This window comes from Haliotis rubra, unplaced genomic scaffold (assembly GCF_003918875.1).
Source record: "Haliotis rubra isolate DU_JTF1 unplaced genomic scaffold, ASM391887v1 Scf69, whole genome shotgun sequence".
NCBI lineage: Eukaryota > Metazoa > Mollusca > Gastropoda > Lepetellida > Haliotidae > Haliotis > Haliotis rubra.
The window spans coordinates 422589-441826 of record NW_025767401.1 but is presented as its reverse complement, the minus strand read 5'-3'; the positions used below and the strand labels follow the sequence as shown (position 1 = coordinate 441826).

Below are 19238 nucleotides of genomic sequence, written 5' to 3'. Positions count from 1 at the left end.
TTAAATGAAACACCGAGAAAAAGCAGGGTTGGTCTAAGTTAACGCTCATCACGTATCGCACGTGCATTTGTTTTACTGTTCCAACTACTGCACTTACCATGCTTACCCCCTAATAATACAAACCAATAATAGCCATTTGAAACAGCTAGCATTTCACTGGAATATTTGATAGCATATTTACCTTTACATACTTTACATGTCACTGAAATATTTGATAGCATATATACCTTTAGTTATTGCTAGGGCTTGCATGCAACTGGAATTTTAGTTATTGTTAAGCCTTCCACATCACTTGAATACATCCCACAATGAAACATGGGAAGGGCCTTCTATAAACCACAAGGGTTAGTTTTATCATGCAACTAACCAAAGCATGGTTATCATGACAGCCATGGCACTGGGAAGGCTTTGTCAAAGAGGAAATGGAAAAGAAGAGACAGGAACGAGAAACAAACTACTTGTTCTGTGTTCCATGGGCAAGTACATGCAGTGACGACGGCTTGTTGCCTTCAGTGGGTGAAAGGACAACCCTCCATGGAACCAGTATACATGACATAGATATCTGTCAGGCAAGCGTGTATGCTGTGCCAGTCCATTGGTCCATTCCATTCTGGTAGCCATGGTAACCTGCATGACCATACACAGCACTGAAGCTGTATGTAATACTGGGCAAACTAAAGGCTACAAGACCCTGAACGTGGGACAATAGCTGAGAAGACACCACTACATTGACTTGACTGACTCCTGATTTCTTTGTAAACATGGAACTTGCCAAAATATACAAAAACTGTTTGTAGTTTCCATAGTGTCTCTGTAGACATGAGTACCGAGTGCAGCACAAGTCTAGCAACATAAGAAACCAGATATTGCTGAAATCCCTTGAATTACCTTTATGTTGAATCCTGTGCGTAATACGGGGCGGAGACCAGGGCTTTACACAGTTTGGACAGCTTTTCAATGACCCTCCCTTTACGTCAATGTATGCATGGTAGCAGGGCAATGGGTGTTCCTGCTAAAACTAACCAATTTGTAATTCCTCAGTTGCAGTATTAGGTCTAGTATGACATACACAGACAGAAAAACAGACATTGAATAAAGTATTGACATGTGAAAAGGTCTGTTGTACATGTCGATTTATACAATGACTTTGAAAACAATGCAAATACATAAGCCCTTTTGAGCATGAATTATCCACTACGTTTTTGTTTTGATTAATCAGATGCAAGTGGGAGCTGGCCAATAAAGTTTTGAATATGCTTGCGACTGTGTGATCATTCACGATGCACAGGATCAGTTGTTAAATACCTTCAATGGGAAGATGCAATATCACTTTCTCAAGGACTTTACTTCTATCCTCTGGCTATTTCCATCTACCTTCTTTGAAACCTTTCAACTATTTTTTGCCTTAGTCCAGCAAGCCAGGATTAATTTCTACTCCCGAACATTGAAAATTTGTGTGGTTCCACTGTAAACACAATCACCATGGTAGTCATGCTTGTTCTCTGTTAGAACTCGACATATGCATGTCAGAGAAGGGTTTGTAATTCTCAGACGATTCTTGCACCTTCCTCAGGCAATTATTCCATGGTATTATGATCAGACCTGTCTACTCAAATCCTACAAGACTGTTTATAGTTGAAACATTTGTGGGATAAACTGCAACATAAACAATTTGATACCTAAGTCTGGAATCATATGTAACTGAATACGTTTTTAATGATAACGGAATATCTATGAGACTATACGAAGATGCACCTGACCCACCGGCCACTTCTATTCCTGGTGAGGATGCATCACTCTCTGAGCTGGGGCTTGTTGGGGTGGTGCCACATGGTTCTGGAGGGGGAAGGGCTGAGGTTGTGGCTGCTGGGGACCCGCCAGGTGGATTTGGTTGGGGTGTGGCTGGAAGCGATGCACCACCTGTGCACGTGCCCTGTTCACGTGGTTCTCCCAAACCTCGGCCACAATTGGAGACGTTATTGTCTCCCCTTCTGGCTTGTAGATCAGCTCATGACAAAGAGGACAGTTATCTTGCACGTAAAGCCATTTTCTTAAACACACACCATGGAAAAAATGTTGACAGCCGTAACACGAGCACTGGTCAAATCTTGATAACATATAGCACACACATCATTGACACTTTCTAACTGTTCCTGTGTCGCCACCGGTAAAGAGTTGATTTTATTTACAGCTGTCCTCCTCTTTATAAACACCTTCCATCCCTCCTTTGCTTGCACCCAGATGTTGAAGTATGCATGGATGCACATCATCACGGCTCTTATTGCACCGCCGGATTCAAACACCATAATCCATGCACCATTGCAAAATAAGAAAATTCCAAACAGGAATTCTATTGTATTTCCTGTGGACTGAACAAAATACACATAATCGTCCAACTTCTCCCAGAAGGAATCACGATATGCATCAATCATAAATAATAAATAAACAAGCAATGATATAAAAACTTTGATGATAACTTCTATACTAAATGCAGTAACAGCTAGTAGCCATGTACTTGCATTATGATGGGTCCACAGGAATGTCAACAGCCACACAGGAAACACTATAAGAAACACACACATTCCTAATGCTCGTAAATGCCGCACAACATTTGTACTCCGAGATGCACTCAGAGACATCAGTAAAGGATTCACCATGTTGTGAACAAAATGTAAAATTGCTGTTGATAAAAGGCAGAAGTTTCTATACAGTCGCAGTAATCTTTTCTCAGGATCTAGACTCGTCAGTCCCGTTTGAAGGGCTAATATAAAAAACAAAATGGCTGCCACTGTGCCCATGTTCCGATCCTCTTCAGTTTCCGATCCTACACAAGCAGCCATGAACATTCCTATGTAATGAGTCATCAGAGACACAACACTAGTTAGTCCCAGTAGCGCTACGTTTGTCTCACAACTCCTCACGAGCAACTGCTGCCATAGACTTGACGAGAGATCCCATTGGAAATATGACAGTACCCCAGTTTCTATGTAACTGTCATAGACACTACTGACTATATGAACCAGTATTTGATGAACAAGTCTGATGATAAAAAACACTCGAAGCACATCAGGAACATGAATCCTTTGCCAATGATGTTCTAAAAATGCCTGAATACCTTCAGCCTGAACTGCTACTGTTGCTATATAGTATGCACGTTTCAATGTGACAACTATAAAATACAGTGAGTTATAAAGATCGGACACCAGCTGCAATACTGGTATGGACAGTGAAAGGAATGGAGACCATAAAAACAGATGAGAGTCACAATAGAAGGCTCTTAGACACAGCGGAGCTACCAGTGATAGGTATATACTCAGTCTTAATAGAAACTGCATACTGTTGTTATTTTCAATCTGTCTATACGAGTAGCGACTTGTGCGTAACACGATGAAGAGATGAGACAAACTGATCTGGAACATGAAGTTGGCGATGAGGCTGTAGGGGTCGTCAGTCAGCAGATGGAGCATGCTGCGGGGGCCGGTGTAGGCATACTTCTCCATCTCGGTAGTGAAGACATCCAGGACATATGCCATGTTGAGCCAGTGGGACAGGAGGAGCGCCCCGAAGGAGATGAGGTAGCTGTACACCTCCAGCAGCTGCTTCAGATCCAGGCAGAACATCAGGCACGAAGAGAAGAAACCTTAGGAAGGGGAAGAACAGTTAATGATTTTCATTATATAAATCCATCAGTGTCAAAAAATATAGTCTAATCTGAAATCCCCATCTTCTCCAAGAAAGAGTGTCCACTTGTCTATATACGAGTCCATTTTTACAATAGCCAGAGGTACAGATAAGCTGCGTAGCTGCGTAAATTAAGCAAATATTTATGTGAAAACTCAATTTCTATTAAGTCTATTGTGCATAAGTACCCTTGAATTTTTGTAAATACCCACTAACTTTGATCTTACATGCGTACACAAAAAAATGTCAAATCTTAGCTTGCGTACCGGTGGATAGATAAAATAACTGAGGTATATTGAGAGGTTCTATTTCAGAACATGAACTTGGCAACTTGCAGTCATTCTTATCATTTCTCATATTACAGATCAAATATAAATAACAAACACTAACATTTAAACTTTTTTATACTTTTTTAAATTAATGGAAAATGGCAAAATACCCATTGAGTTTGAGTGAGGTCAGAACAATTTATTTGGTTACTAAAAAGGAAAATTAGGGTACCCAGTTCAGATGAACACAAGTGAGTACACAACTCAATGACCCAAAAGTTATCTGTAGCTCTGCAATAGCCATTTGAAGGTCATTTTCTGTGCTAAAACATGAGAACTATAGATTAGACCGCAAACTTCTTTTCTAGAACACAACTGAATGCTTAGATGACCCCCAGCTGAGCATCTTGCAAGGACGGGCAGTAATACCTTATACTGAGCAGTCTTACAAGTCAGGAGGCTTTTGTTATTGTACAAGCTCAATATAACAGGTATCATTGGCTGTGGTAATCTCTTATTTTGAGTTTATAAAGGATAAAGTCTCAAATTGTTCCATTTAGTGATCAACCAGGTCGTCTGCTATGGCAGCCACTCATTCAAAATAAGAACAACAATCAGATTTGATGTCCCAGTTTCATCACAAGGGACACCACTCATGTTCTACACAGGATCTTGATCAAGCAAAGAAAAGTACGCTTCAAATGTCAAGGGTAGGAGTTAGACTTAAATACATGTATAGTGGACACTATTACCTCGTGAAGACAGAACCCAGATAAGGAGACATTTTTCAAGCCAAGGGAAAGACTTACTTGTACTCACGAATATATGCAGTGGTTTTGTGGAGACAAATGTCATTAAATGAGATATGTCACATAAATGCACTTCTTTATATGTGTTAAACGGTCAAACGAAGTACACATTTATGCACAAAAAGTGTCATAAGTGATTTTGTTCTTCTCATAAAAGCATACTGAAATCCGAGCTTTAGTTGATCAGTCAGCTGTGACGGTACCGCGGGTAGCTGTACGCAACCTTGTTTACCATGTTTACAGTGCGTTCATCTACATGACCATGAGGTTATTTTCCGACATTCTTGGTGTATAGCAGGCCCGATATGGGATAATGTGTTACAGGGTAGGGGTCCCAGGTCAGATCAATTTAGCGAGGACAGGGGTTAAAAAATCCCATCGCCCGACGCCCGGGACAAGTCAGTTTTCATTTCGGGCAATCAAATAATGGTACCCTACTTGTCCATGGGCTACTAGATAATTTCCACTTATGGTTTCAAACTGAAAATAGGCTGGATTTAATTTCATATCTGCTCAAAATGTAGCTATTAAATTTCGCAATGATAATAAAGTAGAGTTATCTTTTTTTGCTATTTATCACTTTTCAATAAATAGTCCAGTAAACATTAACATCAAATACCATCATGATGTTGATTTATTCTTTCATAATTACAGCATCATGATTATTTTCATAAAATCAGGGCAAGTGGAAAATTAGTCAGGACAAGTTACTTTCTCAAAGTCACTTGCCCTGTGGCAAGTCACTTGCCCTGTGGCGATGTCAGCTCGAAGAGAAAAAAATGGAATCTGACTTGACATGCCATATTCTATGTCTTTCATTTATAGGGATCAAGGCAAACTTAAGATATCTTGTTACAAAAAATGTGAGAGGAAAATTGAACAAATATGATGTACTAAGTTTGACAAGAATGACTTGCAGATATAAAAGCCACCAAGAGTAAGCATGGTAAGTCAAGGCTCCACTATGTCAGGTCACTTGATGGCAAATCTGCTCATTAAGTCTCAGCAGTTTCCAGAATATGAGTAGTTTTTAAAGTTTCTTCGCCACAAACATTGACTTTGGCCAGAAACAAATTTCTTCTTCAAGATCTTTTCAACAGTTCATTGATTATTCATTGAATTATTCATCTGTTCTGTTTCATTACAATATTTGACAATTACATCTAGGATATTTGGGATGAAACTCTAAGCTGTTATTAGTTCTTAGCATAAGATGTGGATATAATCGTGATTATAATGAAACAACGGAGCAGATAGAAAAAGCATGACGCTTATATCTGAGGTGGCAACAGGTAGACTGGGCACTGGCCCCATTATTTAAATTGCTCTGCTGGTGAAAAATCAGGAACCTTTACTTGCCCTTTTGAAATTGGATTTAGAAATTTTCAATTGCAAAATAAAGAGTAGACTTGTAAGAAAATCGTAACATACTTCCATAATATTTAATTGAGATTATGAATACTGAAGACATTTCATTACATCATAGATTAGAAGTAGCCGTATTTCAAGAATATGGGTTTAGGCCTACTTTCAATTCTAATTATTTCTGACATGAATATTTATACACAAGGCTTACATGTCGATCGACTAGTCACGTACTGAAATTAAAGGGTGATTATTTATGAATTTTAGGCAAATACATACATGTGACCATTCCGAATAACCACATCATATAGCTTCTCCATGCCATATCTGGATCGTAAGTGATAAACAGGTTCAGGAAGTTCCCCAGAAAAATACTGTCCATGACGAACAGGGAAGGGACGCGTAGAGCCACGTCTAGTACCCTTTCTACTCGGGATCGCCATGTCATTTTTCATCTATGGGGAGGTCTTGCTCCTCTCTTTTCTTTTTTCAAGACTTAAATATCTCTAGTTGCTCAGAAACTGGGGAAAAGTTTCCTCGCAACTTAGAAAGTACGCAGCCACAGCAGCGGTTATTTCACTTCCGGTACATCGATATGTTTATCCTCACAACTATTTCTACTATATTTCTATCACTGTGGGCACCTGTTGGGTAATAATTTGAAAGATGTAGTTATTACCTGAACAGAGAAACTGACGAATTATAACAGGTTAACAGGTTTCTTTTCTATATTGAGAGTTGAATTGCTATATGTCATGGTGAACGGGTGCAGGCTACAAGGTCACTGATTTTAAAGATGTTTGTGAGTGTTCCCTACCACCCGTTCCTTTTTCATGTAACAAAACACGTGCTTGTAAGATGCTCTCTTCAGCCTGTACCTCGATTGAGAAAAATGACAATAAATTGCTTTAATTCAATACATCAAAATCACAGCTGGTAGCTCTTCTTGTAACAACAGTGTTGAGCACTATCAACAAATACCTCCCCTGATGAAGTAAAGGATTCAATATAAAACCGATACTTGTGATAACAATCTTGCGTAAAGTAGTAACACAATACTTTAACGGGCAGATTTTTTTCTATTGTCTATTGAAAATATTTTTACATTACTGTACATTCCATTACAATATTAGATAACCACATAGTTACCTGTCACAGTCATCATCATTTTCTTAGACAAAAGCTGAATCGGAAATGCTTTGTAGAGAAACTTTCGCTTCGGGCGAGTTTCCGTTTTCGCCGGGTTGACGTTTTGCAGAGGTTCCGTTTCAGCTACAACACTTACGAGCAATAGCGTACGTAAATCCAGATGCGAATGCTGCTGAAAATATATAAAAATGAAAAGAACTCCAGACGTTTTGAAAAAAAAATATTACCTTTGTATATTTGTATATAAAATGCCCATCAAAGAAGTTTGTATGTAATGAATTATATGTGATCAAGGCGTTCACGCGTCACTCTGGAAGCCCGGGTTTCATTTCCCACGTTGGTACAACTAAACGTGTTCCCCCCTCGAGATATTGCTGAAATATTGCTGAAGCCATACTCGTTCGCTCACACACATTCACTTCCTCACTCACTCAAGAGTTTCAATGCTGCCTGATACCTTATCTGTCTTTAAGCTTCTATTCCCATAATGCCATCTACAAGTATCCTGACAAACATTTGTATGTAGACAGACAGCTGAAAGACGTTTTATTTGTGTGGGTATTTCGAAATGTTTTCATTCATTTCCAACAAGCGATTTTTCATGTTCAACTCAGAAATTCATTTTAAAATATTTTGATACGAATGTAAGTAGTTAAATTAATGTCGATAAATGAATTTATTGCTATAGACTTTCGGCATTTGTGTAACACAAATATGTTTTAAGTTATCCCCGCAAAATACAAGCATGGTCGAGGGTTTCTATAGCAGCTCCGACTGTCTGAATGCTTTTCCCATTGTCACATCTCGTTGTCAGGCGGGGAACTTTGAACTTGTTATATGTTTGCGCAAATAATAACCAAATTCTTGTGATTTCATTTAAGATGTTCAAATGATTTATGTGTTGTTTATGTTGAAACTATCAAACAGTATGGATACTTGGGTTCGTTTGTGAAGCACCGTCCCACTATGGTTTTCGAATCCTTTTTGATGTTACTTTTCGCCATATCTTGAACCCAACTATAGGAATGTTAGGTATGTCTACACGTCATACTCCAGACTGGTGATCTTTTCATATTAATTTAAAAGCAAAAACAGGTATAATGTATTTCGAAACCTATTTAGTTTCCATCATGTGAACTACATGTTACATTACATGCAAACAAGGAACAACTCACACCGAAAGCGTTTGTTTCGTTTGTGGTGTCAACCGATAGTTATAACCATATCCATATATGTCTTAGGTATATTTTATGATAAAGTGTAAGACAAGAACGTTTTTTCCAACCTTATCTTTAGATTAGAATTGTAGGCACGTGGCTTTAACTGCTACCAAATATGACGATTAACTCAGACTAAATATACAAATAATGTTCTCCATGATTGTCATTTATTAATTAGAAATATTGACAGAATCTACAGTTAGATACAAACTACACTGGTTTTAAAGGTTCTGGCATAATAGTGGCTGCCTTTTACTATCTCATTTCCAATTTTTATCAAATACTGTGATACTCAATATTTAATCCAGCAGAAGACTTTCCATAACAAAACTGTATATAAGAGTTGTTATCTTTGACAGTATATAATAGTACACGGACTTCCGGTCATTCTGACAGCGGAGGCGACTCTTCCGAGGAAACATCATACACATAAGATGGTGACGTCAGAAAGCAAGTGCACCCGTGACAGCTGTCGCAAGACAGTGCTGTGATAACACAATTCTTGCTTTATCCAGTGTAAGTTCTAGCCTGGTCCAGTTTTCACTGGGCTAGAGGACATACCTCGGAAAGATGCATGCGTACACAATGACGAGTAAGTCACCTAACTGGACATGTAATGTTCTTGAATTGTTGAGACAGTTTGCATGTTTACTGATCTCGTTATTATTGTAACTCCAAAAATCCTAGTAGAATCATCTGAATGACATTCCTAAAATACGGATTCAGAGACAATACAGATGTAAAACATAATGGCAGACTCAGACGTGTTACAGAATTTATTGATTCGTAGTCAGCATCGTTTTGTCGCATCTGGCTGGGTTGATCCTGTGTGTGAAGTGTAAGTGTAAGATCACAAACGAATATTATTTTACCCTTTACATGCAATTCTCATGCATAGTTAGTGCACATGGATAAATATTTTCATCAATACACTTATCTTTGGGCTTTAAAGTGAACCCCAAGTTTCGGGTACTAGTGAGGTAGTTCTAAGTTTCCAAAACGCCAACAATAACAAAAAGTCATTGAATTAATAATGTAGAAATCGCCAAGAGAAAAGTACGATATTCTTAAAGAAAACAAAAACTGGAGCATGGTAGGCACTGGCTTCGAATCACCTCTTTTCACTGGTTGTTTTTGTGATATAGCATAGCAAACAGCCATGTCGCCATCAGTGTTTCCATATTCAGCGACTGATGTATTTGGAAAGAGGATGATAAATGTGATGTTGTGTGATGTGTTTTCTCATATCAAATAATACTTGGACAAACAAATGTGAAACTGAGTGAAAGGAGCCCCTCAAGTTGACAGCAGTATGGGGTCACCTCGTTTTACCTTGGCCTGTCTGTGATTAGGTAAGCTGGTCAAAACCAGTCACAAGGTTATAGTCCATGATAAGAAATATATTACAAATAGCTTGCCAGGATAAACATTTCATGTCCAGTGAATTACTGCTCAGTTGGAATTCTCAGAATTGAGATGAAACAACATAGTTCCTAAGGAAGCTGAAATTTTTACTTATTAGATAGAAACTATATTATGTTACTTTAGATTCAGTTAAATTATTCGTTTATTTCCTAAGGCTTCTCTCATGTTTAATATGCGTGTCATGCGTTGGTGGTAATGTTACCTGTTATCTGTGACCACTCATCCAGTGTTTGAGATTGTAAGGTTCGGACAGGTACTTGTAGATGTCACAGGCCAACCCCGCTTGACTTGATCATCTGTTGTTTGAATGTTTTTCGTAAATTGAAGAGGCAGAATGCCTCAGCATAGTGTTTCTTAAAACTGATCAGAGAATCGTGTTCCATAGACATATTGAACATGTTGTTATTGAATGTTCAGCCATTCATTATAAATAACACCAGTTATGATTTACTCTCAAAAAGCTGTCTGATCTAATAATATATTCTAGAAAGAGCTAGGTAAGCTACAGTGTCTTGTGGCTTTGTTAGGTTGTATTCTGGTTGTATTGAAAATATGAAATTACATAATACATGTATGTTGTAGATATTGTTAACATGAAATATGGTATGGTTTCATTTACAGGATAAAAGAAATGACCCCTTGCCCGTGACAGCAGGTGATACTGAGTTGGGACAGACTCGTGACAATGGTGCAGTTGTTCAACATGTTCAAGATATCTCGTGAGTCCCTGGAGTCCGGGGTTGGGGTCATACTTAGGGTCCCCGCCCTCTTTGTCATGGAGGTGTGGTACCGCACTGACCCCCTCAAGACAGTCCAGGTGCAGACCAAGGATGTGGAGATCATCATCAAAGTCGTCTATTACATGGGTAGGAGAAATCTACACTGCTTCTTTTTTTGTGGGGGCGGTGGGGTAGCCTGGTGGTTAAAGCGTTCGCTCGTCATGGCGAAGACCCAGGTTCGATTCCCCACATGGGTACAATGTGTGAAGCCCATTTCTGGTGTCCCCCGCGGTGATATTGCTGGAATATTGTTAAAAGCGGCGTAAAACTGAACCTCACTCACTCATTCTTTTTTGTGCATACTCAGACCATGTCATGTTATGTATGGCTGTGGATGACACATCAAAGAGTTACTTCTCTTGCCTTTTAAATTTTGAGGTTCACTGGAAAGAGAAATGGGATGAAAAAAACAAATTGACTAACCATTTTTTTTCAAGAGATTCAAATCTGATTTTTTAAATATGGTAACAGCATCAGATATATTACATAAAAAACTGTTATTAGCCTATTCAGCCATGTTTGTGGAAAATGTAATGGAATTTGGTACTTGTGCAGTTGGTAGTGAGGCTGAAGATGATGTTTTACATTTTGACGTTCATTGAACCACTGCACCACAACTTTAACAAGAGCTGACATTTGTAGTAGCTATTTCCTAGCCTAAAAGTATAATGAAATGTTTTATATGTATAGTTAGTAGCGGGTGCTGAGTCTGCTGACACATGCAGAATCGTTTTGGGTAATATGTTAAATTTTTATCTTTGTTCACGGTGTTTGATTGTTTATATGTGTGTGTATGAATTTGGCTATATATGGATGAATATCTACTCAGAGTAGAAAGCTTAGGCAATATCTGGACTTTCCATGTTTGTTTGTAGTGGCTCCATGTTTTCTATTATTATTATGGGTTTTTTTCAGCTCTTCTGTTTGCTGTTGCTATCGGCACCCTCCCACTGAAGAAGCTGGTGACTTTCTATGTGTACCTGGTGAGCGGACTGATGTTGCTGGGGTCTTTCTTCCTGTCACAGAGCTTTGTCCAGGTGGAGGTGCTGGAGAACAAGGAGCAGACGTGGGCGGACCTGTTTGACGACAAAGAGCACACAGAGAGGCTGATCCTGCACCTCATCGCCCAAGCCTTCATGGCTGCTCTTATTGCATACCTGGTTGAGCTCAAGGATTGGACACGCTTCCTCATGCTTGTGTTTACACTGCCTGTACTGGCTCGCTCGCTGGGCTTCCCACTCAACGATTTACACATTGTGCATAACTTTGCATCCATTTTTTCCACACTCATTGTGTTGTTCTACGTGTTTAACAATCTTGGGAATATCATCGATAACTGTAAGGAAGGAATCAATAATGTTGTCCTTGCCTTCCGTGCGTTTGGAGTCTTCCCAGTTTTCATCACATTTTGGCATTCCGTACTGCTTCCCATACAACTGTTGATATTCTGGCTGGTCATGTTCATCACACAACTGTATGTGTATTTATATTCAGAAAACCATCCCATAATGCAGGAAGGTTGGATTGTGATTATCCTGGCAAGTATTGGCGAGTGTTGTGCAACACCAATAAGTCTGTTTGCATTATGTGTAACTATTACCTACGCGTCGTACAGTATTCTCACTTTGACCAAGCTTTACCTCCAGGGGTTTGAGGCATGGTCACAAGATGTGGATGCAATGCGAGGATGGACAGAGGGCTTCACGATGTTATTAATAGCCATTCAAACGGACCTCCTTGACCTTCGACCTCTTCAAAGAGCATTTCTGATGAGCATCCTTTTATTTATAGTAGCATCTTCGCTAATCCAGTCAATGTATGAAATCGCTGATCCAGTTTTATTGGCGCTTAGTGCGTCCCACAACAAGAGTGTGTTCAAACATGCGAGAGCTGTGGCTCTGTGTACGTTCCTGTGGATGTTCCCCCTGTACATGACCTACTCCATCTGTCAGTACTTTGACCTGGACTTCTGGCTCATGGTCATCGTGTCCAGCTGCATGCTGACCTCTGTGCAAGTCATTGGCTCACTGGCAGTGTACTCACTATTCATGTATGACTCTTTCAGGAATGAGCCATGGGAAATGCTGGATGATGTCATATACTGTGCACGGGCCATCACACGTGTACTGGAATTTGTTGTAGCTGTGTTTGTTGTGTGTTACGGACTGAAGGAGTCGTTGTTTGGAGAATGGAGCTGGATCAACTCCTCCATCTTGATTGTCCACTGTTACTTTAATGTGTGGCAGAGACTGCAGAGTGGCTGGAAGAGCTTCCTGCTGAGGAGGGAGGCTAGTAAGAAGGTTGAGAGTCTCCCATCAGCCTCCGAGTACCAGCTGTCCTGCTTGGATGATGTGTGTGCTATCTGCTACAATGAGATGAAGAGTGCAAGGGTGACTCCCTGTGGCCACTTCTTTCACGGTGTGTGTTTACGTAAATGGCTGTATGTGAAGGACAGTTGCCCGATGTGTCACCGTGACATTCACCAGGAAGTGGCAGCAGGATCCGATGCCAACAGGGAGGACTTTGTGATGAATCCAACTCTTGCATCCCAAGATGATGACGACAGTTCTGAGACAGCATCTTCACAGACAACAGAATCCAGTGACAGTGCAGCCATGGCTGATGATGGAAACATGGAGCTGGACAATGAACCCCATGACCTGCTGGGAGATGCCGGACATGTGTCCAAGTTTGACCTGATTGAGGGCGTGGCAGAAGCTGCGAGTCCCACAAACAATGACAATGATGATGTTGAGACTAATGCATGGGTAAGGGGGCAGGGTTTGGCTGACGGCGGTGGAGGGGGAGACGTCAGGAGAAGGTATGGGCCCATTCATCACCAGATCTGATGCCTACCTAGACATCTGTGTGTGCACTTCCTGATTGGTCATATCCCATATTGATTGCTTTATTCAAGTCGTTTCATTGAATCTATCATGTCAATAATTGTTAGTTTAAACTCAAGTAATCTGACATGCCATTTAAAATGGTGCAATTGTATGGTCCATGTAGATCCGTGAAAGTTCTGTTTAGGAACTACCCATGATGATCCGGTTAGAATTTGTCTTCAGTAACCCATGCTTGTCGTAAGAGACGACTAACAGGATCGGGTTGTCAGACGCGCTGACTTGGTTAGCACTGTCATCCTATCCCAGTTACGTAGATCGATGTTCATGCTGCTGATCACTGGATTGTCTCGTCCAGACACAATTATTTACAGACCGCCGCCATATAGCTGGAATGTTGCTGAGTGCCATGTTAAACAACAAACCAACTGTTTAGGAACCATTACCCTGAGATGTCACTGTTCTGTGTACATGGTCTGTAAATGAAGTGACTTGTTTTCGTTCATGACAAGACAGAGGAATATTTTTCTCTTTAAGTTATTATTTTGTTATTACACCACGTGTGGCAGTCCATGGGTGACTTGTCATCAGCTGTAACTGACATTGAGTTTGTACAGTTACTGTGTTGACATATCAGTATTGTCTGCTTAATATTGTTGTGTTTTACTATGAATACAGATATAACAAAATATCTTACCTCACACATAAATGTCGTTTTCTGGTTGGCTGAGTGCTCTTCTATTATTTACAATGTACCCAGCTTACAAGCAAGTAACATTTTCTGTTACCAACTGGGAATGCCAAACTGGGAATTCATTTGGTACTTTGTGTTAGTAATTCTTTATCTCGAATAATTGAGTCATGTATGATGTACGGAAATTACTGAAGTTTTGCGAATGCAAATTGATGTAAGGGAGATAACTCTGAACTTGTTTTTCTTGTTGTCTGACATTGACGGTATTGGCTATTTGCCTTACTCTGGTACTCCTTATTAGGATCTGATACCTGTGCTTCAAATAGTTCAAATTTATCATGGAGGTGTTCGGTAAAATAAAGTGGTCAGTGGTCCCTCGGGGCCCATGGGTTGATGTACCCTCTGTGTTTGTTAGAGGGTACATCAACCCATGACCCTCTCATGACCAGTGAACAAATTAATAAAGCTTGTGATGCATGACAGTGTTGTCCACAAACCATATTACCTGACATATGTAGTGAAAATATATAGTGTCTAATGTGAACAAGTTGTAGATGTTTAACATTGGTAGAAAAAAGGTAATTATGTGGTGAATGCACTAGTAACAATGCCCTCGATAGTCTGTGAAATATACTGAGAGAAATAAATAAAGGATCACAGGAAAATGCAAGCGTTCTTTTATTATTTTCCTGTTTTCATCGCCAGTGATATTCAAAGTTTGTGATGAAAGCTGGAAAATATTAAAGGAATGCATGAATTTTCCTGTGATCCTTTGGGGCGGTGGGGTAGTCTAGTGGTTAAAGCGTTGGCTTGGGGGGTTCGAATCCCCACATGGGTACAATGAGTGAAGCCCATTTCTGGTGTCCCCCCATATTGCTGGAATATTGCTAAAAGCGGCATAAAACCAAACACAGTCAGTCAGTCCCGTGATCCTTTATTTGTTTCCCTCAGTATATTTCTAGGGCGCACCTTTCACTGCATCATAGACCATCTGAGAATAGTGAATGGATGTGAAACATGAATGTACACAGTGTTGTTTTCTTCATGAACATGAGCCAGGAAACAGATTTAGTGTGCCCAACTATTTGTATTTCAGAGCATACTTGTTTCTGTCATGTCTGTGCCTGATTATTATAGAGCCAAGATGTAAATATTGAGTTATTTATTTGTTAAATATTGTGTTGGAGGTGAACCAAGGCTGCCTGATATTGGTGCTGCTGCGCACCTATTATGTTATTTTAGTAACTCTATGTCCATTAACTTGTTTAAGAGCTGCAGCGGTTGGTGATATTCCTTCTGATTGTGATGATATTTGGTAGTAACTGAGTAATACAGTTATGCTGGGATAGTTCTGTCATTCAAGACAAGTTGGACAGTAGCAGGTGACATCCACAGAAATCACTGTGATGCAGTAACACAACTCCCTCACTTATGCACTGGTGAAGGTCATACATTCTTTCCTGGTGGTGGCTAAAGCGTCCGCTCGTCAATCCGAAGACCTGGGCTCGATTCCCCACATGGGTACAATGTGTGAAGCCCATTTCTGGTGTCCCTCACTGTGATATTGCTAAAAGCGGTGCAAAACTAAACTTACTCACTTTCCTGATGGTATTTAGTAAGAGACTTGGAGGGTGTATTCACAGTTAGTTGGGGTATCAGGGATCTGTGAGGTTAAAGGTGTGTTCATGTTGCTGAAAGTAAGCTATGAATCCAATACATCATTAACTTTAGTTGATGTATGCTTGTGTTGTCATGTGGAAATGACAATATCCGATCAATCTTGTTCATATTGACATGTTGCATATCTTGCCCGATTGTGAACAAAACCCATTACTGGAGGTATACTAGCAATGTCTTAATATCTGTCATGCTAATAATGACATGTAATGTGTATAATAAACCACTCTTACACATCATAGTTCATTTGTTTATTGACCATTTATTGGCAGCATTGAAGCAATTGTATCATGAAACCATTGATATGCAGCCATTATATGTACTAGAATCCAGTGATTGTGGGTGTCACAGAGGTAGTAAACAATCTCTTTGGGCTTGTCTTCCTTACATGTCGAGCACATTTCTGGTGTCCTCAGCCATGTTATTGCTGGAATATTGCTAAAAGCAGCATAAATCTAAACTCACTCACAACATGTTGAAATATATATAAATTCAGTTCCAGGTGCTTTAAACCCAACTCAATCATCTGAAAAAGAACTGGATATGTGGTGATGTGTCACTGAACCACCAGATTCAGCCTGGTCCTTCCAGAACCTGGCTGAGACTACAGACAGGGTCTCTGTGTCACATTGTACCTTTATTAAATATCAGACTAACCCCAAATTCAACAATGGGGGTGAAGATAAATGCAGCAGAGTCGAAGCACATATCACCAATCCTTTATTTCCCCAGGGATCTTTGGTACCTACCCTAATCCCTGGATCCATACCTGCAATTTTATGATCTTAAATTTCCCATCCATGAATTTTGTCTACACCCTTTCCACCTATACAAATGTCAAATCAAAGACCATATTGAATCAAATTTATGAAAAAAAAATGAAATGAGTGAAGGTGGTGGACTTGAAGACATGGATTCCTCCAAACGATTTTTGAGGGCGTTTTGTTTTTTCGTTATGTAATGTTTTAGATGTTGAATTTCCCAATCGGGTGGATACCGCCACCCTAGCGTTCTCATTGGTCCGTTCGACTGAGTGCCATAGAAAATCAAATTAACAAATGAAAACCAAGGGCGGGTAATTTGAGTATTCCAGAAGAAAAGGAATAGTTCCAGTGGTGAGTGAAAGTTTTTAAGACATGCGAGCCCTTGGGATATAGAAGTTGACAGATACACAGCACACACGTGTGGGTAGATAAGTACCAGGACAGGCAGGTAACCTTCGTTGATCATATATAGCTACGCGCAGTTGTGCACACACAGAGAAACTCAGTAGCTGTCCGCCAACTCACAAAGTCAATGACCTCCATGAGATTGAGTTCAGTAATGATGGCGTAATAAGTTGACATAAGTGTACATTCATTTGTTTCCTGGGATTATATAATATATTACATGAATCTTCTTTTGTGAGCAGAGAGAGCAAGGAAAACTTGGACGTTCTCAGTTGCTGTGGACTACTTCAGGGACGCGGGTTTTAGGCCTGAACACTGACCTTTTTTCATGTCCTGAAGAAATTGAGGAAATCTAGACTTGCTTTATTTAGGGTTTTAGCACTGCAGATGGGGCTTGGCGGTAGGGAAAATATGTGGTTCAGGGACTGAGAGACAGACTAGGACAAGCCGTGCAACCGGAGCTGGAAGATTTAGGCTTTCGTGTATTAATTTGCTATGTACGAATATCTATGATATATTACATTAAATGTAACGTTTACGACAGGTTTAATATATAATATACGTACGGTTAATTCTTCTATAAATTTGGGACATATGTTTGTAAATATAGATGTAAGAATACGTAAGTGCTAATCCCATGAACAACCGTTACACGTCTTGCCAATTTAATTAAGAAAACTTTATCGTAAAGACCAGTCATCATGCAATATATGTATTTTTAAAAAAACCACTTTATAGGAATAGTAAACACTGCCGCCTGGAAACAAAATCCGACGATATATAAACATGTATGCTTTTCATGTCTAAGTATGTAACATAATTAGAAGCGCTTGTAAAATATGATAAGTGTACCGTTGGATTACCACGTCAGGTCACGATGTATTGTATCAAATATTTATTTCCATTTGTAATTTAAAGATTTGATAAATATTTGCCCCATAATAATTTTAAATGTATATTTAATAAGTCATTATTCAGTTTCCTTTGGTTTGGTTTGTCTATGAGTGGAAGGAAGCTGCTACGAATTCTCCACAGCTATCCATGCTCATCCATGCTTTGAGCTATGAAATACACAGTGCCATTTTAGAAAGTGGTCAAATGTAACATATGTTATATTTGGGATTACACTTTCTTAGTAAAGTACAGATTCTAGTACTTTTCTGGGGTTGAGTCCCATCCCATCAAAGTCAGGCACCTAATCGCCAGCACACAAAGTCAGACGCCTAGACCGCTCAGCCACCGCGGCCTCATAAAGAAGGCTTAGATTCCTGAGTTTGTGTGCTTGCGATTAGGTGCCCGACTTTGAGAGTGTCGGTTTGAATTCCGGATGAGACTCAACCCCCCAAAAGTACTAGAATCTGTGCTTTACTAAGAAAGTGTAATCCCAAATATAACATATGTTACATGCTTTGAGCTATATACTCACTCAACTCTTACCTTCGGTAACGTCATCGCGAACCTTTGGCCTTGCCAGTTTTGTTTTAGGCTGGCATTCCACGAACTGACGTAAAAGAGTTAACTGCCACTCACTCTACCACAACGCCCTACCAGGTACCCATCCACTACTGGGTGAACTCAGGTACAATTCGAAAAGTCACTACACATGGCAGGACAGGAGCCCCAGAAACAGCCCTCGAGGGGTACGTGGCCTATCCATTCAGTTCTGCCAACTGTTCTTCGCAGTATATAAGATATGGCTTATCTCGGGAGGGCCAGAGTTGGTCAACAAGGTCTGTGCGGGATGATAGATTAAAATGTACACGTGCGTTTGTTTGCACTCTGGAAACGGCTCACTTGACTATGACGTCCGGATCGGCTTGCTTTGTAGGATGTTACGGATTTGCTCAGTGCATTTGCGATATTTAAATTACAGCAACATAATAACTACGTAATTTTCATACCGAAAATATATGTAGCAGTGAAATATAAGAATTTATATAGAAGACTTATATATTCATAATTATTTGATTCATATTTGACACGGTATTCGTGGAGCATGTCATAAGTACAAACCTACATGTGTCCAGCATTATCACCCAAACATATGTATAGCAAGTCTGAGTTTTACATATATATTACTGATTGACAAATGAATTGGCAATGAACAGCTAAGAATAAATGGGTTGACTGCTTTGCTAAATATCAGAATATGAGT

General features: G+C 39.7%; 2 protein-coding genes across 3 annotated transcripts; one reads left to right on the top strand and one right to left on the bottom strand.

Annotated features, from left to right (window-relative positions):
- Positions 1 to 565: 565 nt before the first annotated feature.
- On the bottom strand, positions 566 to 6704 carry LOC124258298 (protein TRC8 homolog). The gene is given in 3 exon segments (XM_046692367.1): positions 566 to 2084; positions 2087 to 3640; positions 6404 to 6704. Coding segments are annotated over 3 exon segments (2034 nt in total). The 5' UTR covers positions 6573 to 6704; the 3' UTR covers positions 566 to 1773.
- Positions 6705 to 8872: 2168 nt separating this feature from the next.
- LOC124258330 (RING finger protein 145-like) lies at positions 8873 to 13873 on the top strand. 2 transcript variants are annotated; one of them, XM_046692415.1, is made up of 3 exons: positions 8873 to 9009; positions 10540 to 10784; positions 11613 to 13873. In XM_046692415.1, exons 2-3 carry the CDS (start codon positions 10604 to 10606, stop codon positions 13544 to 13546), a joined length of 2115 nt encoding a protein of 704 aa, XP_046548371.1. In that variant the 5' UTR covers positions 8873 to 9009; positions 10540 to 10603; the 3' UTR covers positions 13547 to 13873. The 2 variants fall into 2 exon arrangements, with proteins under 2 accessions (XP_046548371.1, XP_046548370.1); XM_046692414.1 differs by having other exon boundaries at positions 8873 to 9085; positions 11613 to 13872.
- The last annotated feature ends 5365 nt before the right edge of the window (positions 13874 to 19238 follow it).

What these genes read in the sequence shown, in the direction of transcription:
- LOC124258330 (XM_046692415.1), top strand. Translation starts at nt 10,604, where the DNA reads ATGGTGCAGTTGTTCAACATGTTCAAGATATCTCGTGAGTCCCTGGAG. An exon ending in CAAAGTCGTCTATTACATGG is followed by an intron (nt 10,785 to 11,612) that starts GTAGGAGAAATC and finishes GGTTTTTTTCAG; the next exon opens with CTCTTCTGTTTGCTGTTGCT.